Source organism: Phragmites australis, chromosome 17 (assembly GCF_958298935.1).
Source record: "Phragmites australis chromosome 17, lpPhrAust1.1, whole genome shotgun sequence".
NCBI classification, from domain to species: domain Eukaryota; kingdom Viridiplantae; phylum Streptophyta; class Magnoliopsida; order Poales; family Poaceae; genus Phragmites; species Phragmites australis.
Window position 1 is genome coordinate 19,849,568 of NC_084937.1, and position 27,924 is coordinate 19,877,491.

General features: G+C 44.6%; 2 protein-coding genes across 2 annotated transcripts in view; one reads left to right on the forward strand and one right to left on the reverse strand.

The window, feature by feature from the left end:
* Positions 1-1,588: 1,588 nt before the first annotated feature.
* LOC133896951 (uncharacterized) lies at positions 1,589-2,061 on the forward strand. Its single transcript, XM_062337572.1, has 2 exons — positions 1,589-1,780; positions 1,879-2,061. Exons 1-2 carry the CDS (start codon positions 1,589-1,591, stop codon positions 2,059-2,061), a joined length of 375 nt encoding a protein of 124 aa, XP_062193556.1.
* A 3,819-nt stretch (positions 2,062-5,880) lies between these two features.
* The window catches only part of LOC133896952 (phytochrome-associated serine/threonine-protein phosphatase-like), a 31,050-nt gene continuing 9,006 nt past the window's right edge, over positions 5,881-27,924 (reverse strand). Inside the window, exons 2-4 of the mRNA XM_062337573.1 lie at positions 6,393-6,539; positions 6,195-6,290; positions 5,881-5,907 (exon numbers count right to left, since the gene is read on the reverse strand). Of these exons, the coding sequence (XP_062193557.1) occupies positions 5,881-5,907; positions 6,195-6,290; positions 6,393-6,539 (270 nt within the window). The remainder of the gene's footprint in view (positions 5,908-6,194; positions 6,291-6,392; positions 6,540-27,924) is intronic.

Here is a 27,924-nt window from a genome sequence, read left to right on the forward strand (position 1 = left end):
CTATGCTCGATGCGGCCCAAATCCAGGTTGCTCGAGTAAACAACCCTAGCAACTCTAGGCACCCCAGCCGGCAAGGTTCTGGTTCGAGGGGACCACATGCACAGACATCCCTGAGTCGAGGGTTCGCAAACAGGAAGCTCAGGTGGTCGAGCTCGAACATAGTCCTGTGGGCCAAACTCTAACTGTCCTATCCATAGGCGTAGAAGACAAGAAGACTTGAGGAATCACATCCCTCACGATATTCATAATCTATGAAAAGTGATAGACAACCACTGTCTGAAGGATGATCGTTGGTACAATGACCATAGATTTCCAGGACCTGATAGTCGACGTGACTCCCCTGTCTGAAGGAATAGGCATGGTAGTCCTCCCTCATCTCCTCTTTAAGAATTCTATAGAGGCTATGAAGCTTTTGCACTTGAGCTTCGATTAATATGGTGGCCCAAGAAGTTCAAAGTGGGTCCAATCCAGATGTACGATGGGAAGCTCAACCCCAACGAGTGGTTACAGATCTACACCACTGTTATTCAAGTAGCTGATGGTGACAACAAGGTGATGGATAATTACCTATTAACCACCCTCGATGGACCAGCAAGCTCTTGGTTGCTGAACTTGCTGCTTAGCTTGATCTGATCGTGAGCTGAGCTGAAGGATCAGTTCATCGCCAACTTCCAGGGTACGTTCGAGCACCCGAGAATGAAAGACGATCTTCATCAGTTGAACCAAGGCAAGGACTAATCTCTTTGGGACTTCATTCGGACTTTTAGTGATAGGAGTAATATGATTCCAGACATCTTCGATGGGTCGGTCATCATCACCTTCAAAAGGGGTATCAAGGATAGAGATCTGGTCGGGAAACTGGGTACCTGAAAGATCCACACGGTCAAAGAACTCTTCAAGCTGGCTGACAAGTGTGCAAAGCGAGCTGAAGCCTAGGCACATGCCAAAAACCCTCAGTCTGGCAATGACAAGCCTGATTCTTCAAACCATGATGGAAAGAAGAACAAACCCAGTGATAAGCGCAAGGGTCCAGACATGACTGTAATCGCGATCGATATGAGCAAGTTGCGCAACACCGGAGAAAACAAGGGCATGCACCGTGGTGGCGGGAAGTGGTGTCCCATCCATCAGACCAACCAGCATGACTTTGACGAGTGTCACGTTATCAACAAGAAGCTCGAAGATAAGCTTAAGACTGCTATTGCAGAATATCACAATAAAATGGGACCGGCCAAAACCTGACACACATCTTCAAAGGATCCGCCTCGTATGAGTCCAAGAGACAGTACAAGGCGATTGAAAGGGAGGTCAACTTGGCTTTGACTGGGCCTCCCTATTACCTCAAGTGGTCGAAAGTTGTGATCACCTTGGATCAAGCTGACCACCCAGCTGCGGTTCCACACCTAGGTCAGTATCCAGTTGTGGTTCAATGTACTATCCTCAACATCAAGGTGTTCAGAACCTTGGTCGATAGGGGTAGTTCGCTCAACCTCAACTTCGCTAAGACGTTATGTAAGATGGAAATCCAAAGGTCGAAGCACAAAGCAGGAGCTGAGCCTTTCACGATATAACTCCAAACTCATCAACCATGCCCCTTGGCCAAATAGAGTTGCCGATCACGTTCGGCAAGCCAGATAATTTCTGCATAGAGAAGCTAACCTTTGATGATGCGGACTTCGACATAGTGTATAATGTGATCCTAGGCCGCTCAATTCTAGACAGGTTCATGGTCATAGTGCAATATGCATACCAGGCGTTCAAGATCCCAGGCCCTAAAGAGGTCTTAACCATCAAGTGTGATCAACATGAAACAGTCAAGTGTGACAAGCAGAGCCTAAATATGGTCGAACAATTTTATCGAACGACAACTACCTCAAGAGGCGTGGAGTCCAAGCTTCAGAAGCATCAAGTCGCCACGCCAAGGTCAAGGACTCCAAGCTCGTGAGACTCATGGATGCCTCCAAGTCTGACGACACCGCCAAGGGTGATACCAACGATGGTGCCAAGGACAAAAAGGTTGGTAGTGGCATCAAGGCAGTGCCCCTCGACCATATGAACTAGCTAGGACAGTCAAGATAGGGGTCAACCTTGATCCCAAATAGGAACTCAAGCTTATCACTAGAGGCATAGCATCTAATTTATCAATCAAAGAAATATGCTTAACTTTAAGATCCTCATAAAGATTAGATAACAAACTATGGAATCTTGAAGTTTTTCATATTTCTTATTTAAGGTCTTAAGTTCTTCTATTTTCTTAATGAGGAATTCCTCTTGCCTCTTGAGGATTTCCTCGTGGCCTTCTATTATACGTATGAATTTGATCATTTTAGACATATCCTTTTTGCTCAAAAGATCAAACCCGAGCTTATCACTATCACTAGCACTAAAACTAACATTGATACGATTATCCTCATTTACTGTTTTCTTTTTACCTTTTGCCATAAGGCACAATAGAGAATCGGTGTGAGGGAATGAGCACTTTAGAGAAGTGGATGCTTCACATTCAAATTGAGGACAATCCATACTATAATGTCCATATTGATGACATGTATAGCACGTCCTCCTTGATATTCTTTTAGATGGACCTTTCTTCTTGATTTTTCTTGAGGTCTTTCCACTTAACATTGTCTCAAGTAAGCTTCTATTTTCTTCAAAATATTATTCTCACAAATACTAATAGAAATAGATATATTACAATGAGGACAATTGACCATATCATCATGATAAATAGGTATTTTTACACTAGATGATATGCAAGGGTTAAGAACACTAGTGGATATAGAATTTTTACTAGTAGTGTTGTCAAAGTCCAAAGGAAGGTTTGAACACTTACTAATCCCACTCACCATATCATTTACCTTGCTCAGATTTGTCAATTGGTGAGGTGGATAATAAAGTGACATCCTCTTGGACAAGGTAGGAAGTTATTTGGTGCTCTTCATGATGTAATAATGAAGTAGAGCATTTCTCAAATGACGTCTCTAGAAGAAGTTCTTTTACATCACATTTGGACTTGTCATATCTTTCTTTAAGAGTAGTCTAAATGAGATGAGCGCCTTCAAGCGGCAAGATAGATTCAACCACATCTGTACTCAAAGCATTAAATAAAGCATTAGTGGCTTGAGCATTGAGATATATGCATTAATCTTCCTCTTCAACTGATAAGAGTTTATCACTAGGAGGAGAAATGCTCATATCTACAACTCGTTTTATTTAAGGACACATGGTTCGAAAATTATGATGCATGCGAATACTCCACTCAATATAATTAGCGCCATCTTATAGAAGTGGTTCTATACGCACTAATCCACTAGTAGACATCTTTACTCTCTAGACGGTGAACCCCTAAAAGAGAGACTTGACTCTGATACCAATTGAAAGGATAATGATGTCACCTAGAGGGGGGGTTAATAGGTGTTTTTTTAAAAAATCATCCCCTTTTACTGTTGGCCTAAACTTGCAGCAGAAAATAAACTAACGAATTTTTCACAAGTGAAAATCCTAAATATGTTAGGCTCAACTAGTGCATAATTACCATAAAATGATGTGAAAGTTACAATCCTAGGGTGATAAAAATTATTCAATTCTAGCAAGATATATGCAACAAAACTCTAATCGAAAAACCCGGATACTCCGGGTTCAGCACAGTAAGAATTTGAAACTGAAACTAAAGTGCGTCTAAAGTGTTCTAGCTCAAACCAAATGAAGTCGTGTATTTTAAGTGATCTAAGTAGATCTACGGAATACCTATAATCAATTTCACACGAACAAATAGATCGAGCAATATGCATAAATATTGAGCAAGAACTCAAGAACAAAGATACAAGAGAGAAGACACAAGATTTGTTTCCCGAAGTTCGGACACCTCCTCTCGAGGTTCCTACGTCTCCATTAAGAGGCTCGGTCACACTTGAGCAGGGTCTCTCTCAACCCTTTTCCTCTAAAAGCTCGGTCACACTTGAGCTTGGCTTTCCACTCTTGATTTCTCCCATCTGGAGATAAAATCAAAGCCTTCACAAATTTTTTGTGGCACACTATAACCTTGGCTGCACGCTGGCAATTCCTAGCAGCTTAGGAGCTCTAAGCTCTAAGAGTAACAAACGCTTCGTGAACTTTTCGCCGATGAACTCAACTGCTCAAGATGGGAGATACGCTCACTTGCACTCAAACTTGCAATCTCTCAACCCAACTCACTTTTCTTCTCAAATCACACACTAGATTGGACTGGGAGGGAGTTCTTTTGGATCTACAAGGTTTTCTTTCGGGCCTAAGCAGCAGCAACAAAGAATGGGGGTAAGAGGGTATATATACCAACCCCCAAAAGTAGCCGTTATACATCTTTTTTACTGACCTAGAGTTTCCGAGTTGGCACTAGAATGCATAACTGAGAGCCCTGGTCGAAGTAAAGTCTGGAGACTCCGGCCACCCGGAGTATCCGGGTCAACCCGAAGTATCCGGGTGAAACACTCAGGCCCTAACAGACCACCTAGTTCAGAGCTAAACCCGAAGACTCCGGCCAACCTAGAGTATCCGGGTCAAACCGGAGTGTGCGAGTTTAGCACAGCTGACCCTCTGAAAATAGTGATAACTTTTGATCTCGAAGTTCGATTTTGATGATTTTGTATTGTATGGAAAGTTTATTCAGAGAGCTACACATCCCAACTAAATGCATGACCTCAAAAACAGTGGATCAAAATAGAAACACTCCAAAACCCAATTTGGACACTTCCACACTTTTCGCACCAGGCTCCTTAAGCTAACTCTCACTTTGGGTTGGTTAGAAAACTCTGGAGCAATGAGACATGACAATTAGCTCTACATTGCATCCCTCTTAATAATACGGCATACCTGTACTTAAATTCAAATATAAAACTTGTTTGAACCAATTTGAGCCTTTGAATATTTTCAAGTACCGCTTCTTTCTTACAAACTTTGAGGGTTGCCAACTTCCATATAATCTTCACTCCATTTCTTCTTGATTCTTCAAATGATTGATGCGAGTCATCCATAGCTTCCCATAGCCTCACATGATCCATTATCTTGTCCCTCACTACCGGATGGTCCATCGTAGCCGAGTCTTGCTTGCCCTTCACTGTCTTGTCATAAAAAAAACCATTTTGTATCTGATATCTTCAATAAATTCACTTTATCATATATGAAGTCCAAGCTTGTTCTTCACTCTTAGCATATATGATTTCAATTCAACTCATACCTTCTTATAGATCCTAACCCTAACTCACTCTTAAGCATAAAGCACACATATTAGTCCATAAAATTATATTGACAATAGCATACTTTTAGTTACTCGATCTCCACAAGTAACTTAACATTCATACTTATCGCTAATCTTCTATGAGTTTTTTTTCCTCTTATGAGCATCACTAAGATCTCAATAACTTTGATGCAATTCATTCAACTCGTGGTAATTTTCAACGAATCCATGCTTCATCCTTTATGCATCTCCTATGGAATAACCTAATAACAATTCTCAACATAATTTTTAGTCTATAGGTATTATTATTAACTTACCCGAGCATTACTAAGAGCTTATTCATCTTGATGCATATCTCTCCTCCATGCATCACCTATAGAACATCTTACTAACAATTGTCAATAACATAGTTAGTCTATAGGTATTATCATTAATTATCAAAACCACACATAAGAGTTAGATGCACTCTAAAAAAGAGTGAATTTTGCAGTACAGATTATGCACTTTCTAGTTTCTTATGTACTTCTGAAATTTTTGTATAATAATTATCGGGCTTCTAGTTTCATGATGTTAGCATTGCATTGCTTGCATTACCTTCGTTCCCAACCAAACACAGTAATCGAAATGGAAACCTTTACCTAGCCAAACCGAACAAAAGATGCCTTTCCTCAAACTGTTACTGATATCGCTGCATACTGATTACATTAGCGTTGCCGTTTACAGAGGTCAAACCAAACACCACCTAAGTTCTGTCTAAGTAAAGACTATTCCTACTCTGATTATTTATGAAACATCATAGTGTATCTTTCCTAGAACAGTGAGGTTCTATCATACAAAGTTACAAACAAAACTCATCATGTATTTTTCCTAAAGTAATGAGGTTCTATTATATTCCAACAAAGCGAAATAGTGAAGCAGTTGCTATGGCAGAAGCTAGGAACCAAAAAGTTTGAACTTTGCACCTATCGAGCAAACAATATACTATCCCAAGCAGAAAGCTAACTAAATACCTCACTTTTAGTAGCAAAAGTATTGTGAAAACCTCTAGGCCGTTGAAGCCACGGTCCACAAAATCACCCTGCACTTCAACCACAGCTTGATTGAGGAAAAAATCATCATCTAAAACCATCTCAACCAACTACAGCTCATATGAAAAAGAAAAGGGCCCCAGATGCCACACCACGAAAATATAATTCGTCTCGGGGACATGTCCCCCGGTCGTAAAGAGCTTCATCAGGTCATGGAACTGCCTGTGGATGTCTTCGCACACTGTCACATGGCTGTTTACTGGCTGCACGTTGGACTCCTCGATGAGGAGCTCTTTCACCTGGACGACCAGTGAAACCAACCACGGTTACACAAAGACACACACATCCAATACACGCTTCACTCCAATCCGACAGAGATGGGCAACAAAAGCGACCACTTTGCCCCCATCCACCTCCAACCACTAAGAACTCTAACACCCTTCACTATACCAGAACAAGTAGTGACTAGTGATAACTGTCAATAGTGATAATTATGGCACCCGTCACTTTTATTACATCACTAATGATAAAACATTAGTGACGGACAACTTGTCACTAATGACAATCACCAGTGATAGGTCATAATTGAGACCCGTCACTAAAATGTGTCTCATATAACCTGAGTAGGCATGTTGCCTATCACTATGACCATCATTAGTGACGGGTGTATGTATCATCCGTCACTAATTATCGATCCCCAGTGACGAGTAGCTTTCCAATCTGTTTCTGGGACTCGATCATTAATGATGGGTGTTAACTATAAACCATCACTATTGACAGAGTCATCAGTGACGCGTTATTACCATCCGTCATTGGTTACTGAGTCATTAGTGATGGGTAGATTTTCAACCCGTCTTTGGGATTCGGTCATTAGTGACGGGTGATAACAACAACCCGTCACTAGTGACCAAGTCATTAGTCATGGGGGTATTTACCACCCGTTACTAATTATCTAGAACTAGTGACGGGTAGCTACAACCCATCACTGGTGTTATGAGTCATTAGTGACGGGTATCTTTTCAACCTGTCTCTCATGACTGAGTTCCAGATATGGGTTCAAAAGCTACCCGTCACTGAGACTCGGTCATTAGTGACAAGTGAATTTACCACCCGTCACTAATAGTCTCATCCCCCGAAGGGATTTACCTTTTTCCTGGCTGTATTATAAAGCAATATCAGGATTTGGCAGCCGTCTTCTCCTGCAAACAAGACACATCCAGATACATTCATGCCATAATCACCATTCATTTCAAGATATTTACCCACATTGTAGGGACCAGGTCACGAGATATGCAACCACAAATTACATAATCAAAATTCCTTGAAACATACAAAGGCACAAGTCCACATCAAGAGCTTGAATTACATAAGTTGAAAGTGCAACCTCGAATTACATAAGTCGAAAGTGCAACCACAAATTACATCAAGATAGTTACAAATTACATAAGTCAAAAGTGCAACCACAAATTACATAAGTCAGAGCCCTGCCTCCCTACAATAGAACTCACCTTTCGAAGAGACGACTTCGGTCATTAAGAACAAGGCGATCCATGCTTGAATGTTGGAGAGTGTAGACTTCTCGATGTTGCCGTCTGGTAAGCTGAATTCCTGCTGAATGAAAGCAGTTATGGAAAAAGTATGCAATTAGCGCGAGCAAAATCATTTTATCATATGATATTTGTAATGAATAAAAAAGCTATGAAAAGACTATGCAATTATCTTACATTTGGAGATTTCATATCCTTTGTCGCCATGAATAGCAGAATGTGACACGCAACATAGAATCGTAGGAGTTGCCCGGTGGTTGTTGGTGACACTAGAGAGGGAAAAAATCATCAGTTCGAAAGGAAAAAATATAGTAGTAGAGTATTTGCAAATATGTCTACTGGCACTTATCGTGAAGACGGTCTTATGTTTCAGTGTGCGGGGCTCCTTCGGATCGTACTTTGGATTATAGCGCATATACATGTCAAAAGCCCTACATGCTAAGAGGGATCCAATAGTCAACATTTGGTGTAAGTTTGAAAAGTTCAATATGTAACCTAAGTCATGAAGAGCTTACTCGTCAAGGATTTGTTTGACGAAAGTATAGTCATGTTGTCCCTGTTCGCCTTTAGGTCCCACCACTGGTCTTCATGAATCGAGGTACCAGACTAAGTTCCACTTGGGGGCAATGACAAGTAAGATCCAATGGCCACCCGTGTTGTGGGTGGCCATCAAGTATTCCCTCTTTGAAAAGTGGCTCATTGCCCTAGCCACATATTCCACAACGAATTCCCTTTGTTGTTCCATCAAAGAAATCATCAAATTTTGGAGGTCAGGGAATCCGAAGGGCGCCTTCTTCCTCGTTTCTTGTATCAAGTGTGTATAGATAAGAAATTAGTTAGGTTAGAGAATTTAGTGGTAATAATTAATGAACATCTAGTTTGAAAGGGATTACAATGTAAAGCACTAGGAATTACGACTCCCTGTGCCGCAAACCTTTGCATGACATCTTGATAAACGATCTCCTTGATTGACTAGGTCAATGCTTCCACATCTATTGGGACCAACCTCTTCCTCTTCTTATACATACCAATGTCCTCGGGGAAGCCTAACTTCTAGCCCTGGGAACTGGACAAGCCTCGAACGTGACCTGGGTGCTCAGGGTTTTCCAGCACGGTGGAGAGCACGTCATGTTCCTTGACCTTGGTGAATGAACTTTCGGAGGAGTAGGCTGCTATTTCTTTCATCTTTTGAGCAACTGTCTCGGTTTCACTAGATTTGAAGGTGATTTCTCCACTATCTGACAGCGTACCCTTCACGCGCAAATACGATTGCGATCATATCGGGAATTGCAACCAAGGATTCTCACGGCCTTTGTTGGCTAACTTTGCATCCTACGCCTGCCATTTATACATTTTCCCCACGTACTCACTTGTGCCCAGGTTGTAATTCTGCTTGTTCTTTGCCCAAAGCTGCTTCTTTGCTGAACTCTCTGTTTGGAACGTCTCAGAGCTCTTCAGTGTCACAAAAGCTTCCCAATCCTCTCTTTTAATATATGGGTACTTACTGAAGGGCTCCAACTCTTTTGCCATATACTCGTTCACAAGCTTGCCCTTGTGGCTTCTCCAAAGTTTGGCGATCATTTTCATAGCAGCCCTGCAAGCATTCGCCTTCATGTTCTCCGGGAACTCCAGAAACGTATTGACACCATCATTGAACAAGGCGTTCTTTTGATCCACAGTGAGGTCATTGAACTTCTGTAGGGTCAATGGCACCCTCTCCCAAGCATTAAGGCCTGCAAGCTTTCACAACATCTGCAGGGCCTTTTTCTCCATAGGCACGCCGTCATGATCGATTTCCATGACGGTAATCTTTCATACTGTTGCTCCATTGGGACCTAGTTGCGCAGATGTCTGACTGGGAACTTGTGCTTCATCAGAGGATCTCGATGACTCGTTGGCAGACATCTAGTAGATCTAAATATGTAGATACAATTGTATAAGTCTTAGTAATTATATTCACTTTTATATGGATTTATGATGTATTTCTTATCTAAAGCAAAGGATCCTACTTAATTTCTAATAGGCAAAGATAGGTCCTAATCCCATTCTAGGATATGTGGCCCGAGTAGGTTTCTATGCTCTTATACGGTTCTGGAGAAAATTTTGGTAGCACCTCCTCACTGTTCTCCAAATGCACGTCTCGACAACGAGCCGAGAAGGTATGTATTCGGAGAATAACAGGAAGACGCCACCAAAATTCTCTCTAGAACCATACAAGAGCACATAAACCTACTAATCGGGCCACACATCCTCGAACTGTCCAAAGTACATGGACAATTCGGGAGCATCTTCTTATAAATATGACGAGTTGCAAGTCATATTTATAATCAAACACTCCTGAATGGGAGATGACCCTAAATTCATTTTTGGGATTTTCTTACAAATTTATTTTTAACCATCATGAACTTGTTGTGCAATATGCATACATCAGTGACAAGAATATAAAACAGCAGATAAACAAGAATAAGAATTAATGTGTGCTGTTAGGACAGAACATAAGCAAGAATAAAAATAGGTAAACATGGAAATTCCATATGCCAAGCATATAAACATCAAGATCATGTTTATTTTATCAAGTTTTACTCTCAGAAAGCGGGTTACGACTGATGTCGCCATCCAAATGCCAAATTAGCTATCTCATATCATCGGTATGTGTGACAGCGCACTCTTAATTCTTATATCATTCCCAAGAACAGCATGCACTGTAGCCTCCATATTTATGCATATTGAAAAGCAAAAATTCAACATGGTTGTGCTAAACTACTAACCATCGATTCACATACCCTCTATCTCCTATATTACCATAAATACTACATAGAAATCACAAGTCAAGGGTCAACATTAGGAACATGTAGAGTTTAAGTATCCAATAGTAAGTGTGAAATGGGTAAGATAACAGCGAACCTAATTCAATTGTGCTAAACTGCTAAGTTCATATTGTCGTACCTAAGTAGACTACGCTATCACACAACCTCACTGAGCTGCTGTCATCATCTAGTAATATAATCCGGCATACCATTTGCATTCACCCCAAGCACACAAAGTATGGCAGAATGCACAGAAGTAACTCACAATGGTGAATGAGGACGATAGCGGTAGGCGTCAGTGAGGAGGGGATGACAAGAGGCCTACCTCGACAGATGAGGACGATGACAGAGCACGGTGGCACGGGCTCCTCGGTGTCGGGGAGGAGGCGATGGCGGTGTGGGCTCCTCGTCGTCAGGGTAGTCAGGCATGAAGGCACAGGGGAAGACGACGTCGGGGAGGGGGATGGGGATGGCAGGGAGATGGCGGAGGCCTCGGGGACGACCGGGAGAAGGAGGCAAGGAGGAATGCGCGGAAAGCGCAGCGGGACTTAGGAAAATCAGAAGCTAGGGTTCTTGTGCCCGTTATTCATAAACATATCATTAGTGACGGGTGAATTTACAACCCATCACTAATGATTGGGTCACAATGATGGGTGGATTTACCACCCCATCACTGAGACTTGGTAATTAGTGACGGGTGGTAAATTCACCCGTCACTAATGACCTCTTTAGTGACGCGTGACGTTATCACCTGTCACTAATGTGATCATCCATCTTTTTACATGAAAATTGGCTGCATCCTAAAGCAAAGTCAGGATTTGGTAGCAGGATAATCCGATGATGAGAAAAATGTAATCTATTAGCTGTCTCACTTGCATTCTCAATTTAACACAATTTTCCAATTAATTGATCTCTTCATTAATTTAGGATAAGTAAGTTCATCACTAAAAAAGAAGGTCCGGATTACAAGAAAAATACCCATCCAGACTACACAAGGAGGGTGCTAAATCCAAATTGCTAAATTCGGATTACCACCATAAACCAAGGTAAGTAACGGACTACGATTCGCCTATCTCCTCATCGCCGTTGGTCATGTCAGAGTCACCTCCCATCTCCTCCTCCTCCTCCTCCTCCTCGTCAGTGATAGAGTCACCTCCCATCTCCTCCTCCTCCTCCTCGCCGTTGTTGGTGTCGGAATCGCCACCCATCTACACCTCCTTCGCCAAGAGGTGTGTGATGGCCTCGTCACTGATGATGGCCTCTGCTGTTCCCTCAGCTTCACTGATGAGTTCTGCCTCATGGACAGCGCGAGCGATCACCTCGTCATTGAAAATCGCTTTATCCTTCTCATACTCCTCCTCCACCTCCATCTTCAAGAGGTTGCAATCGATGTATTCATTGTCGTGGGCTGGCACCGAGGGCAACGATGATAGGTCCTTGTCATTGACAACCATAGACGACACTAGATTAGAGGAGCTGGGCGGTGGGTGCGGTAGCGAGGAGGAAGCTTAGGATGTGTAAATTGGAGGCTAGGGTTTTTGGGCCCGTTATTTATAAACATATAATTAGTGACAGGATATAGATACGACCTGCCACTAATGATCGAGTCTCTCCGTCTTGGGATTCGATCATTAGTGACAGGTCATAAATTAACCCATCATTATCTATATCCTTACTAACATGTGAAGTTCTCACCTGTCACTAATGTGCTCATCCCTCTAAGGGATTTACATGTATACTGGCTGCATCCTGAAGCAAAGTCAGGATTTGGTAGCCGTCTTCTCCTCCAAACATATCACAAATTTGAGGTTACATTGAAATTCAGACTTAACTAAATATTTGTTAGGAACCTTCCAAACAGTATTCTAATTAATCATCAGGAGGATCATTATTCATAATCCAATCTCGACGATTAACCAGAATTCTGTTCCGGTAGTCCCGACACGTGTTTTATGACCAAGGATAGGAACACATGCCTCCAACATAGTACATCACAACATAGCTTAATAAAGAGCAAATAATAAACATTTATATTAGAAAAATTAAGCAAGCAACTGATTCCAATAATTTATAACAAAAGCGAGCTAGGAGGAGACAAAAACCCCTCAACTCTTAACTATCCAAAGATCTACGTAGCGAAAAGAATAAACTAGACAACAAAAGAGAGTGGAGCCACATGCCTTTAGGCTCCACTCCAAAAGCTCGAGCTTCGGAGTAGGATGCCCTACTCCTGCCCGCCACCCAGATCGGCAGGCACAAAGTAGCCGAACACCGCCCCTTCCTCAGCAGCCGGAGTACCTGCATCAACTTAAGGGCAGCACCCTGAGTACGAAGGTACTCGTAAGACTTACACAATATGGGTATATAATATCCCGACTCTAAGGATTATGCATTGAGCTGTTAGCAAGAATATAAACATGCGGCTAAGTTAATTAAAGCGGTAAGCAACCTAGACATATGTGTGAGTAACTAACTTAACCAACATATATGAAATTACCCTGCAACTACCAACTGATCATATGAAACTGTAACCACAATAGTATCAATGTATAACAAGTGCCATCTTGACCACCTCCCAAATTTCCGAACCACAAACTACATATCCGAACCATCATCCACAAGCGAGAACTCTACGACCGATACAAATGAAACCATAGCATGCTCATGACCGCGAGCACGGCAGTTCGAACTGTTTTTACACCCTGCAGGGAGATACTCCTGGACCCACACAACTCGAGGACCATAAGGCTTGTGCCACCCGCTAAAGTGCACACAAGGGGGTACCCGTGTCAACCTTTCCCAACCAATCTCAACCGTGTGCGGCATGCATCGCTCGGCACGGCAGTACTAGAACTACTCTCGGAGCAAACTAGTACCACTTACAAACCCATCTGCTCACACCTCGATGTTTAGGCCCCACAAAGCCACAACTGTGAAGTTATTCGGCTCGCCTTACCATTAGATCGGCATGTGATGAGTAAGGAAAGTGCTAAAGCCAACTGTACCGACGGACGGCCTTAAACGATGCAAGCGGCCTACGGTGTTTGGGTTCCCTTCCCGAACTGCCCCCGAACTTTCCTTGAGGGCAGATGACACCCCTAACACCGCCCACATCTCATCTCATACTCACCACTCAACCAACCATAACAACCTCAACCATGTATTTGTGCGACAAAAGTAAATCATATGCTCGCGAACAACGAAAAACGCCGTCGTTTGACTTCTACTGAAAGACCTAAGCATGACTAAGCATATAAGTCGAACTTGTACCTAGACATAACATCATCTCAAAGCTACAAGGAACGTGGAAGAATAAGTCATCAAGGTAGAAGAATGCAATTGGTGTAGGTTCCACCCATTTGTTCCCGACATCGACTCCCTATATATGCAAACCTATACATAAGCATAATTTATCAATATTTAGACTTCATTCAATTCAACTGACAGGGTGCAATATGTTAGATGCTTTCCTTGCTATTCAGGTGGCTGCCCAAAGTTTCCCTCGCTATCCTGGATCATCAGCTCGATGTTCTCTAAAAAGAATAACGTGTGCAATGCCATGAGTATGAATAAAGTGCAACAATGCATGCCACAATATGCATAAGATGAAATACCATAAAAATTTGCTTCACAATGCATGAAAACATTTTTCCTAGGTTGAACAAGTCATAAGAAAACTAGCAATATTGGATTCACCCACTTTGGACTTGTGAAGAATTATCAGTGAATCTTTAACACAATTAATTAATCTCAGAAATTTAATTCAACATTTAATGGCTGGGGATATTTTTAATAAATAGAGTATCTTATTATTAAACCAAAAAAATTGGTTTCATAGTTTTTGGAGTTACAAAGTATTTATTATGAATTTTACAAGTTTCTACCAACAGAAAACTGTGCTGAAATAGCTGACAACGGTCAGACTGCAGGCATATGGGCGGTCAGACCGCCAAGAGTCGCGGTTAGACTGCCAGAAATGCGGTCAGACCGCCCGCGTACAGAGAGTTTTGGCCCCTGGTGGTCTGACAGCTGTATACAGCTGGGGAAACTTGGCGAGCTCGCCGACGATGATTTCAGTGACCTTTGGGGTGAGGATTTGGACCTAGAGCATCACCTTGACCTCCTCTACCACATAGGATCACACACATACGCCGAAACGAGCAAAACTCGACTATTGCTACCAAAACATCAAGAACTCATGAACTCCAACTCTAACTCCAAATTCTTGGATTTCGACCAACCAATTTGTGCATCCATGCCATGGGAGCCTAGGAGAGTCACCCAAGATGTTTTGCTGAGCTTGAGGATCGTTGGTTGAAGGAGGAAAGTCTCGGAAGATGAAAAACCTGGTGTTCTTCACGTTTCCACCCTAAACACCAAGAGACACCAAATCCGGCTCAAATCCTCCAGAAAAATGAAAATGAATTGGAGGGATGGATAGCTTACGAGCTCGTGATCGCAATGGTACCACATGCTCACCTTTATTTGGCTCCTAGGGCGCGGATTTGAGGGCGAAAGGGAGAGAGTGCTTGAGAGGGGAGTGAGAGGGAGAGGGAGCGTGGGTGGGGACATGGGGGAGAGTGAGGAGGAGAGAGAGAGGGCAGGTGAGCTGCCCCTTTGGAGTGGAGGAGGTGTGGGGCCAGGTGGGTCCCACATGTTAGAGAGAAAGAGGTTCATTTTAACTGCGAATTTAATTCTTTTCTCTCCCGAATTTCTTTCTCTCATCCAATTGATTTCAAACGAAGTGATCTAGTGTGCCAAAATAATTTACATCAAAATTAATTATGATTCTAATGATGCATGATTAATCTTAATCATGCGATTATGAAATTTGGGACGTGATAATATTACATATATTGCAAATTTAAGGTTACATTGAAATTCAGACTTAACTGAATATTACAAATATTATAAATTTGAGGTTACATTGATTCATGTATCATTTGGCATGTGGTAACCATTTTCGTGCTTTCTTGACATGGATCCCTTCGTTATGGTCAGAACGTAGGTATGGAGTCTTCTCTTTCTGTGCAACTTGTGGCATGATTGCAGTAGCAAAATGGGGAATTTCATCCAATTGACTGTACTCATCCTCATCAACCACATTTTCAACTCTGAAGATCTGTCTTTTCTCAACGAGAACACAATGAAGTTTCTTATCTGTCGTGTCAGTCACATAAAACACCTAGGCAACTTATTTAGTGAGTATAAAAGGTTCGTCCTTATATCCGACAAGTTTGAGATTAACGCTAGTGAATCCGTACTTGTCTTTCGTAACGCCCTTTGTCCCGTGTACCCAACGGCACCGAAGCAGGGGTACCTTGAATCCCAAGTAATCTAATTCCCAGATATCCTCTATCTGACCATAGTATGTGCTCCTGTGCATGTTGTTATCATAAGCATCTATACAGACACCATTGTTCTGGTATATGCTTTTCTGATCTTGGGCAACCATGTAAAATGTGTAAGCGTTCATATCGTACCCTTGATATCTTGTAATTGTGTATATAGGGCCTACTGCTAGTTTCTTGAAACAATCACTTGTAGGAGTACTCGATTGATTGATTCGATCTTGAAACCAAGTGTTGAACCTTTGCATATGTTGCTTCGCAAGCCAAGCTTCGGTCCACCCTGGATTCTCCTGAAGAAGCAACTGGTTGGGCTCGTCGATATATGGGGACACTTTGCTCATTTGTTGCAACATGATCAAATGAGCTTGGTCGTATGTCTTCGGCTCAGGAGTAATTGCATGCTTCCCCAGAATTCCTTGCCCTGCGAGCCTACCCTCATGGTGAGAATGAGGCACACCAATTGGGTTATCTGGGTCCGTGTAATTAACGCACCACTCCACTACCTCCTCTGCAGAGTAATCCTATGTGATGAACCCCTCAGGAAAAGCTCGATTCGTTACATACGACTTGAGAGTGCCCATGAATCTCTCATATGGATACATCTAATGCAGAAACACAGGCCAAGAAAATAAACCTCCTTCACAAGATGAGCTGTGAGATGGACCATGATATCGAAAAAGGGTGGTACGAAATACATCTTGAGAAGACATAGAGTCTCGAAGTGTCTTTTTTCTAGCTCGTCTAGCGCTTCTGGATCAAGTACCTTCTGACCAATTGCATTGAAAAAAAGTACAGGCTCATGATAGCCTCTTGAACACCAATTGGCAACATGTTTCTAATTCCAATCGCAATCATTTGTGTCAACATCACATGGCAATCATGAGTTTTCATGCTGGCAACCATTTTTATCTCTTTCACCGAAACAAGTCTTCTAATGTTGGAAGAGTAACCAGAGGGAACTTTCACACCGTGAAAGAACTCGTAAAATTCTTTTTTCTCCTTGAATAAGGTGATGCAAGATGGGGGTAGGAATTTCCCTTTATTTGTATCCTTGACATCAAGCTCCGGCCTTAAGCCCATTTCTTCAAGGTCAGCTCTTGCGTTTTCATGATCTTTTGTTTTCCCCTTCATGTTGAGCAGATAGTCTTCTCTACGTGCATGAGGTCAATACAGTGACGAACGTCTAAGTATTTCCAATAATCAAGCTTCCAGAGAATTGATTTCTTGTTCCACATTCCATTTTCATCACTCGTGGAGGATCGTTTTTGCTTGCCAAGGAAAACATTGATATCCTTGACCTTATCATAGACATCTTGCACACTGAAATGCCTTGGAGGTGACACTTTCTCCCTTGTGTCGTCAAACTGGGACTTCATTTTCCGGTACCAGTGGTTCCTTAGAAGGAAACGTCGATGCCACATGTACACCATTTTCTTTGACTCGATCAACCACATACTCTCAATGTCATCTAAGCATTGAGGGCAATCTTCACCTTTTCTTTTACTCTACCCTGACAAGTTACGAAGTGCTGGCAGATCATTGATGGTGATGAACAACATAGCATGTAGGGTGAAGTATTCTCGCTTGTACTAATCCCAAACCTCAACGCCTTCAGACCAGAGTGCTTTAAGATCATCCATCAAAGGCCTGAGGGACACATCAATGTCGTTGCCAGGTTGCCTCGGACCAGGAGTTAAGGTCGACAACATAATGTATTTTTGCGTTTTACAAAGCTAAGGTGGAAGGTTGTAGATAGATATTACAATAGTCCAGGTGCTATGTGAGGTACTCATGTTACCGAATGGATTCATGTCATCTATGCTCATAGAAAACCTAATATTTCTTAATTCTTCAGCGAACCACCCAAATGTGGAATCAATGGTTCGCCACTGAGCTGGCTCTGTGGGGTGCCGTATCATTGCATCGTTCTTACGACCCTCCTTGTGCCACCGCAACAATTGGGACTCCTTTTTGTTCTGAAACAAATGCTTCAAACAGAGAATTACAGGGAAATAGCACATCACCATTCTAGGTGGCCTTTTTCTCTTGTTGCCTTCCTCCACATCACCACTTTCATTTCTACGCTTGTATCGATGGGTTTCACAAATAGGACAATGATCAAGGTCGGCATACTATCCACGAAACAGGACACAATCCTCCTTACATTCATGTATTTTTTTCTACCTCCAATCCCAAAGGACAAACAATCTTCTTCGCATCGTAGACAGTCTTGGGCACCTTGTTCCCCTCTGATAGCATGTCCTTTAGCAAATGCAACAATGCTTTGAAAATCTTATCAGACCAACGATGGGTTGCCTTCAATTGCAGAAGCGGAAGCACCACAAACAACAATGTGTATTTCTCCTTACAGCTAGGATAAAATGGTGTCTTTGAGTCTTGCACCAGTTCCTCGAATTTGGCAAACTCACCGTCACTATACTCGTCGTGCCCTTCAGCATCACACACCATTTGATTCACATTCTCCACAAAATCCACGTAATCATCATTGAATCCTAATATGTCTGCGTCCCTGAGATAATCATCCATTTCACCGGCTGGTTGGAGTCCTTTATCCGTACTGCCGTCTAGGAGGACCTGATCCATTTCCACTTCGTTAAGGCCTTCCTCACTGTGTTTGTTCCAAGCGTGATATCTCTCTTTGAATCCACTCCTTAACAAGTGATCGTACACATTGTCAGGTTATGGGAACTTCTTATCATTCTTGCAATCACATCATGGACACCAAATTACGTTTTACCCCGACCTTCCATATCCACCACCGCAATAGTCAAGAAGACTTCACCCCGCTTATGTACTCGTTACAAGTACGGCAATCAATGTACATCCAACTTCGGTCCACCATCTACAAATAGAAATGACATAGAAGATAGAATAAGTATAAAAATTCTAACTCAATTTAACCAAATTAAGTGTGTACGTGTGTTCTAGTGATATTCAAGAGAACAATTAACATCCAAATATGATGCATGTTATCTATGGCGAAGGATCCTAGCTAATTTCTAATAGGCAAAGATAGGTCCTAATCACATTCGAGGATATGTGGCCCGAGTAAGTTTTCATGCTGTTGTACGGTTCTGGAGAAAATTTCGGCAGCAGCTCCCCGCTGTTCTCCAAATACACATCTCGACAATGAGCCGAGAGGGTGTATATCCGGAGAACAACAAGGAGATGCCACAAAAATTCTCTCTAGAACCAGACAAGAGCACAAAAACCTACTACTCGGGCCATATATCCTCGAACTGTCCAAAGTACGTGGACAATTCGGGAGCATCTTCTTATAAATATGACGAGTTGCCAAGTCATATTTATAATCAAACACTCCCGAATAGGAGACGTAGGTTACACATATACACTAATTAAGGGGGACAATCCACATATATCAAGATCTGGGAGAAAGAGCAAAATTGTTGATTCCAACTCAAACCCTAGAATCCATCATGCATATATGAGAAAGAGGAGGAGGAGAGGAAGGAGGCAAACCTTGAAAGGCCAGGGACAGACACCAACTTCAAATCACTGAGATTTGATTTGGCCTCAACAGAATCACCAAAAAAATCTCCCCTTTGCCGAGCAGTCACGGTGGACAGACACTGTCTGGTCGTGCTGCTTGATGAATAAAATAACAGAAAATATCACTCATTAGTGACGGGTTATAAGGACACCCGTAACTAATGAGTGGCCCTAGCAGGAAGCCGCCAAGGCTACATTTAGTGATGGGTTATAAAGACAACCGTCACTAATGACTTAACATTAGTGATGGGTTATAAGGACATCCGTCACTAATTATTTAACATTAATGATGGGTGATAAGGATATCCGTCACTAATGACACATTAGTGACGGGTGGAAACTAAGACATGTCACTAATGACTTCTACAAGAAGAAATCGACTTTCAGAACAGAGGCATGCATGCAAACAGAGAGTACTTCAACAGCTTATTCAACAGAATAGAATAGAACTTCAATGGACGACATCATAAAGCAATGTCAGGATTTGGAGCCATATTTACATTCAAGAACACAGATATACATCCAGAAACTTGAATTTAACTCAAGTAAGTCATACAATATAGTTATGCATACATTACGTACTTATGCAAATATCCATACATCATTACACTTGAGCATTTGCTGAAGCACATAACCTCTGATATTTAACATAGTTGAAATCTACAATATTGTATCCTAATACTTCATCGATATACGTTAGCGCATGAATTAGTGCACTCTCTTTCACTCGACATGAATGACCCGATGCTTTACCATACACAGTAAACAAGGTCTTATTAGCTGATTCATTTCCACTTAAATGAAACATTATATCAGTCTAGAAGTTGCCTTCAGCAGTGAAGTCCACTCCGAGGCCATAAAAGCTTAACCCAAGATGCTCCATGGCTTGATCTAAGATAGCATGAAAGCTAATTGTTGCAAAGATGTCTCCAAACAAAATATGAAATTAATACATGCTAATTGCTACAAGGAAAGAAAATAAAATTATGAAAATAATACACGCTAACAGTCATGTATATCAAAACGACCGTATTACATATTATTGTACCATATCATATTCATCGAACTGAGCAAGCCTGTCGGAGGGTGAACTCCTCAAGCAGGGATCCGGAGGGACCCCCTTTGAGATTCGGTAGGGGGGATGATTCTGAATCTGTTTTGCGGGTGAAATAAATGGGTGTAAATACGATGCAGGTGGAATGGAATGACCGGATGCAGAAAGTAGTAAATGCTCAGGAGGTTTTTAGACAGGTTCGGGCCGCACTGAGCGTAACACCCTACTCCTGTGTGTATGCTATAAATGCTCTGAGAATGCCTCTCAGAGGTTCTGCTGGGTTACAGGAATATTTGTCTAATCTAGAGCTTCGTGATCCTTGTTCCTTGGCCGATCTAAGCTTCTGTGCTCGTCGCCGGTTGCCGAGGATTCAATCTGGTCCAAAGTCGTCTTTCTTCTAGGGAGCCCACCCCGCCTTAAATACCCGCCGGGGCGGTAGCGTGCCCAGAAAGGGATGGCGCGAGTTCCAAGGCACCATAAATGGAAAGCAACCATCATGGTCTGCTGCGCGAGGTGACGGGGAGGGTTGAAAATGCACCCTCGTCTGATCTTATTCATCATCATGCCGTTCTTCAATGGGCGCCACGGGAAGGGCCCACCAGGCAGCCACCGAGCAGCCCGGTGTGCCCGCCCGGTCAGAGCAAGCCTGACACAGCAGGGCGGCAGGTGGGGCACCTTGGGCTTCGCGATGTTATCCCGAGACGCGCCGGATGTCCCGCGATGAGACCCGGGCATTAAATGTCCCCACGCCTCCCTGCCAGGCCGTGGCAGGGACTGACAGAAAGCGTAGGGGGAGCAGATGGAAGTGACAGGCCACGCGCCCTCTTAAATGCAGCATCGGGCCTCTCACCAGTTGACACCTCACAGCTGGACCTCTGTGGGGGCCACCGGCGAAGGACTTCTCAGGCCCTCGGGGAACCGAGTGCTCGGGGGCCACTGTTCACCACCCCGAGCACTCTCTCCCGGATATGCCCTTTCTTGGTCCTCGGGGAACCGAGTGCTCGGGGGCCACTGTTCACGGCCTCGAGCACTCTCTCCCGGAACTGGCTGTTCGGGTCCTCGAGGAACCGAGTGCTCGGGGGCCACTGTTCACGGCCCCGAGCACTCTCTCCCGAATATGCCCTTTCTTGGTCCTCAGGGAATCGAGTGCTCAGGGGCCACTGTTCACGGCCCCGAGCACTCTCTACCAGAACTGGCTGTTCGGGTCCTCGGGGAACCGTGTGCTCGGGGGCCACTGTTCACGGCCCCGAGCACTCTCTCCCGGAACGGACTTTTCTTGGGTCCTCGGGGGACTCAGGGCGCTCGGGGGCCACTGTTCGCAGCCCCGAGCACCCTCTTCCCGGTACTTGGCTTTTCTGGTCGTCGGGGGACTTGAGTGCTCGGGGGCCACTGTTCGTAGCCCCGAGCACTCTCTTCCCGGCACTTGTTCTTCTCGGGTCATCGGGGAACTCGGGTACTCGGAGACCACTGTTCATAGCCCCGAGCACCCTCTCCCGGGACTTAGTCTTCTCGCACCTCGGGGAGATAATCCACGCGGGAGGACGCCACGTGGCAACCTGCTAATCTGGCCTCGGGACTCGGGGCCCCTGGTTCCTATGTCACCGACAAAGCCTCTCACTAATTGAAGCTAAATCCTCTTCGCCCTCCTCAAGTGATTTTATTCGAAAATAGTTGTAGTCAGACAAAAAGAACCCATGCTCCTCAAGCACTTTTAAGCACCCTTCAACGGCAGTTTTTTCAGAATGCAACGAAATCAGTGTTGCCTTACCACAGGCCCTAATAGTGATATCCCCACTACTTTCTCCCCTTGAACGTATATCAAAAGAGATAGATAGCTTCACAAAATTCCTTCCATCTATAGTGGATTGCACCAAAGGTACAGTACCACCTATTGCAGGGATTACCTCTTTAAGCCATAGGATCGGTTCAACACCTACATGATAGGATGATATGAACTGAGCCTAGTATACTATAAACTCAATTAAATTGTTATGTCCTAATGAGTGTTACTATGAGTCTAAAAATGAGGGAGAAAAAGAAAAGAGGTTACTATGATTGGTTTCGATCGTGACCGGTGGGGAACCTTGGTGGGGGAACGCCTAAAGGGTAGTGTACATCTGATGCGTGAGCGAATGGAGGAGTTGTTGGGATCCATCCAAGTCCGCCACGGTGATGGTAACGGCCCCCGCCACTACCTTGATCCATCGCCCTAACCCTAACGGGTAGAGGGGGTGGCGTCGTACGTCAGGCTGTGGTGGAGGGGGGAGGATGGCGGCAGCGTCGATGGTGTTGGGACCAAAATCCAGACAATATGGACCTTCGTTTACGGTAATGTCGAAGGGTCCTCGGGGTGACACGTGTTTGGGGTGGAACAGTTTTTCGATCATTCTTCCGGGTACAGTATGGTCCTATTTATAGCTCGTACTCGACCACCCCAGGCGTGGTTTACAAGTCCTACCCCTTTATTCTTGGAATATTTGGGGTATTATGGTACAAGTGAGCATAATTACATAATTACAACTCTGCCCCAAACAACCAAAACGGGCCCTACTGTCCCACAGTGATCTTCGTCTCCGAAGATCCGCCGAAGTCTTCTCCATTCCGTCATCCGTCATATGGCCTTCGGCCCTAGAGCGAAGGTCAGCTTTTACCTTCACCCGCCGCGATCACTCAGGACCACCGGCACGGACTTCGTCCTTCGGTCGAAGGCTCGCCTACGTCTTCGCCGGCATGGGAAATCAAGGCTGCGGGCGCGCCTGCACCCTTTGACTGATGGAGCTTCGTAATATTCGCCACCTTCGGATGAAGTCCCTGAAACAAAATTGCAATGACAAGCATGCGATCTTTCCAGTAGACTTCGAGCTACCCTCCGAAGAGGGGGGCAGGAGATCATCCCCAACAGTAGCCCCTACTGGCAAGGTTTATCTTCGATGGGCCGAACCTGTATTCTGTAAGATATATCTCAACACTGCCCCATTCAGCCTCTCGAAGTCTAATGTGGCGGATGCACTTCTTTGAAATTTTAATATTTTTTTAGCATGTCCAAGCGGCCCCTTGGTAACTGTATCGTTGATATGCATTTAATGTCCTCGATGTACACCGAAGCTTAAGTTTCCTCGCCGGTTCAAGTTCTGATTCACGCAGTTTTAACCACTGCCCCCTTGCTATAAATATCATCCCGCGGTCACTTGTTTTTACCGTACCTTTGCTGAAGCTGTCGTTCTCGTACGAAGCCTCTTACGGTCTTCTGATTCTTTTTAGGACGAAGCCCCCTTTCAACTCTTCACGTAATTTCCTGTTTAAGTCATCACCGTTGAGCCAAATGGCACCGAAGGCTCAGTCTTCTCGCCTGAAGACGTACTGGATTGGGCAATCCAAGGTGGATGATGAAGTGTTAGCTAGCCTCGTGAAGGAGGGGTTGATTAACGATGTTTCTAAAGTTTGGCTCCCCAGCGAGCAGGAGACACCGAAGCCCGCCGATGACAAAGCGGTTGTATTTGTTCATTATTTTTTAGCAGGTCTTCGTCTACCATGTGATGATATGGTTATTAAAGTTCTGAAGTTATTCGAAGTTTATCTCCACCAGCTGACGCCCAATGCGATGGTATGGATGGGGCTTTTCGCCTGGGTCGCTCGGTCAGAGGGAGCAAAGGCATCCGTGAGGGCCTTCGCTGCTGCTCATCGCCTTTATCACCAACCCAAACCGGTCTTCACCCGTGGAGTCCAGAGCGAGGCTCATTACGGTTGTTTGAACTTCATGTACCACGCTAGATTAACTACGCTCGTCGTCGTGTACAAGAACAAATGGCCGAGCGACTGGACTCAGTGGTGGTTCTACCACAGGGTGGATGCCGAAGAGTTTCTTGTGTCGAAATGTGAGGAGGTCAGGGGAAACTACGCGCCAGACGTGCGATTGAAAACATCCCAACAGATAGCTCTCGAGGCCTTCTCTAGGTGCGCGAAGTATCGATCTACCCACAACTTGGTAGAGGAGTTTATAGTTCCTGTGGTTTGGCCCCTCAGCCGGGATTGGAGTATCCCAGAATTTGGGGAGAAAGGGTCCGAGGGGCTTTGCTGACCTCGCCCTCCCGTGCATGGCTTCACGGGTATGCAATTATCTATAAAACATCCATATATAATTTATAACTTCGGTGGCATTTGCCTATGCGTATTGATCTTTTCCAGATTTGTCGGTGTCCGAAGTTGAGGCTAGAGTTGTAATGCTTGTCGGCAAATTTATACTGGGCGAAGCACAGTTATGCGCCGAACAAGGCCTCGTTCGAAGACTCAATCGAGTCTTGGAATACCGGGGCCTTTCTTACTGTGAAAGACCGAAGGCTTGCGTAGTACTGCAGGGTGCCAGAGATGGCTCTCCGGTAGAAGATGTCGCCGAAGAGGTTGCCGCTGGCCCTCTAAAGAAATGGAAACAGTCCAAGCAATCACCGCAGGGTGGTCGGAAAAAGAAAGCGCTTTCCCTTCGGAAGAGGCCATGCGAAGCTGCCTCCGATGTTGCCTACAAGGAAATGTCTCCGGTGGGTTCGGCCGCGCCGCGTGACGTGCCTAGGCTAAGAAACTCCCAAAGGCACCCAGGAGGCCTGGCCTCACAAGTCATTGTTTTGCTCACGCGTGGGCCTCCCAACACTGATTCTGAGTGACGACGAGGAGTTAATAGAGATGGGAACAATCCCCGAGGCTACCACCCAGGAAACCGAAATCAAAGGAGCCGATAATATTGAAGTGTTAGCCTATTCTTCACCGACATCGCCTTCAAATTCCTCTTCTGGGACTGAGGCGTCGACCCCGAGCACGCCCCATCATGGCGGAAAAGGGTTGATGGGCCACGGCGGGCTACTTGACGTGAAGGCCATAGCGCTCGAGGTGTTCAAGGCTTCTTCCTTCGAACCAAGCGTCTGGGGGGTGGGTCAATGACGTGAAGAAGATTTTTAGTACCTACGTCCTCCCCGAGCTTGAAATTTTGCTCGGCCAAAAGCCCGTCAATGAACTTCTCAACGCTTCTGATGTGCCAATTGCGAAGGTATACTAGCATGTTCCATTATTATTATTGTCCTTATGGTAATTGCTCATATCTGTGCAACATACCAGGCTCTGCTTATATCGCGGGCTCAGCGCAAGCAGGCAGAGAAATCTGAAGCCCGCGTCCGGAGCGTAGACGTGCAAATTAACATGCTGCAGAAGCGTGCTGAGAAAGCCGAAGGCCAGAAACGCGAGTTCTCACGCCGAGTGGGGGAAGCTGAGTCACGCTTGGAACAGCTTGAGAAGGAGTTCAGCTCCCTTCGCTCGGAGAAGCAAGTGGCCGAAGAGGAGGTGAAATGTTTGCGCCAAAACCTGCAATCTTCTGAGGCGCAAGTATGTGACCTGCAGGCGCTTTGTGCCTTAGAGAGTGCTAAGGCATAGCGGCTGCAAGGCGAAGGCTCTCTCCGAAGATGCTCTGAACGCGCTTGGGGAGCTCGAGCTGAAGGCTGTCACTACGTGCGAAGCTATCAGCAATACCTTCGAAGGTATTGGTGCCTCGGCGACGCCCCCAACAATCGATCTTGTCAGGTTGGGCGGACTTATAGGTTGGATTAGTGAAACCAGCGAGAGCCTTCTCCCGGCAGCTCAGCTGTACGGCCAGTTCTGTGCGATGGTCGCTGCCCGGAGTCTTGTGCAGTCAATTGAAATGACGGGCTGCGACCATCATACCGCTCTTCAAAAGCCTACATGAGGGCGTCACGAGGGCGTCAAAGACCACCGCCTGATCATTTACCACCAACTATTGGTGCAAACAGGGTCGCGAGCTCGCCCTCCGAGAGGTGGAGATGAACCAGCATCGAGTATGTTGCTTCATATTACTGGTTTTGTTGTCTTTTTGGTCATACCATATATATTATTTTTTATGAAATATTTCTTTTGCAAGCAAAAGCGAGCGATGATCCCTCATCTAAAGCTACAACCATGGCGGCCGAAGATTCCGGGAAGGTGGGATGATTCAGCGCGAAGCGTCCTTTTGTTTTGAGTTTTCCTTTTGCGATGGAGCAATGTATTGTACATTGGTGACGTAATATATTTTACATTTGTTACGAAGTGTTTTTTACTTCTTGCGCTCCTTGCACAGGTCCTCCCTTCGGACACTGTGCAGGTAGCCGAAGAGGCTGTCCCCCTTACCATGATGAGGGACAATTTTTTTGTGTCTTGGTCTTGCTGGAGTCTTTTCACCGCCGTCATCCCGATGTCGAGCTTGAGCGGTATTGGCATGTGAAGTGTAAAGTGTATGATGCTATGAATACTAGGACCGAAGCATTTTGGAAGTCTTTTAGCCCTTCGACGCTAGTCAACCACCGAGCTGAGCGCGACTTGCGCCATACCGTGTGCAGAGACGTCGAGGGTCCGGCTATGCTTCTTGAGCCGAAGATTGAGCCCGAAGACAACAACGGGCTTCCACTTCGCTGGCCGCAGCTTTGCTATCGCCGCGGCCCCTCTTTGCAACTAGTTGAACACACCGGCGGTGAAGATGTTCTTCGAGCGCCCTCATCAACCTCGACTCATGTTGGGCCCCCACTGGCCCAACCATGTGTTTTCATGCAAGTGAAGGCATAGCTTTTCAGTTTGCTTTTAGTCAGTGGTATAAGGATTTTATTGATCCTGATGTTGACCGCTTTGCGAAATAAATTTTGCCTTTACAGTATTACCTGTTTCCTTTTTGGGCACTTCAGCGGCATCGCGCTTGAAGTGATATTGGCGTTTCTTTATGTTTTCGAATGTTAGGAACGCCTTATCGCTTACTCGAGTGGTGTTATCTTCGGCAAATGATATTCTCTATTATTCATGCAGGACGTCGCTTCGGCAACGATGTATTGAATAACACCGTCCCCCTGATTTTTTGCCGCAGGTACCTGCGACTGCCAAAGAATAGATTTTCCGAAAATGCCCCCCCCCCCCCCCCGATATTTGGTCGCAGGTAACTTCGGCTGATAAAAATTTATTTTGTTGAACGCTCTTAAGGCGGTTGTTTTAGGTTTCTTTTTTCCTTTAGTGCGGGGGCAGGCACTCTTAGCCCCCAGCTTTAGCTCGAAGTACGTCGCCTTTTCTTAGGTCGAGTGACACTTCGGCTTCTCTTCCGAAGGTTTATTTTTCCTTCGGTGCGGGGGCAGGCACTCTTAGCCCCCGGCTTTAGCTCGAAGTGCATCGCCTTTTCTTAGGTAGAGCAACACTTCGGCTTCTCTTCCGAAGGTTTGTTTTTCGTTCAGTGTGGGGGCAAGCACTCTTAGCCCCCGACTTTGGCTCAAAGTGCGTCACCTTTTCTTAGGCTGAGCGACACTTCGGCTTCTCTTCCAAAGGTTTGTTTTTCCTTCGGTGCGGGGGCAGGCACTCTTAGCCCCTAACTTTGGCTCGAA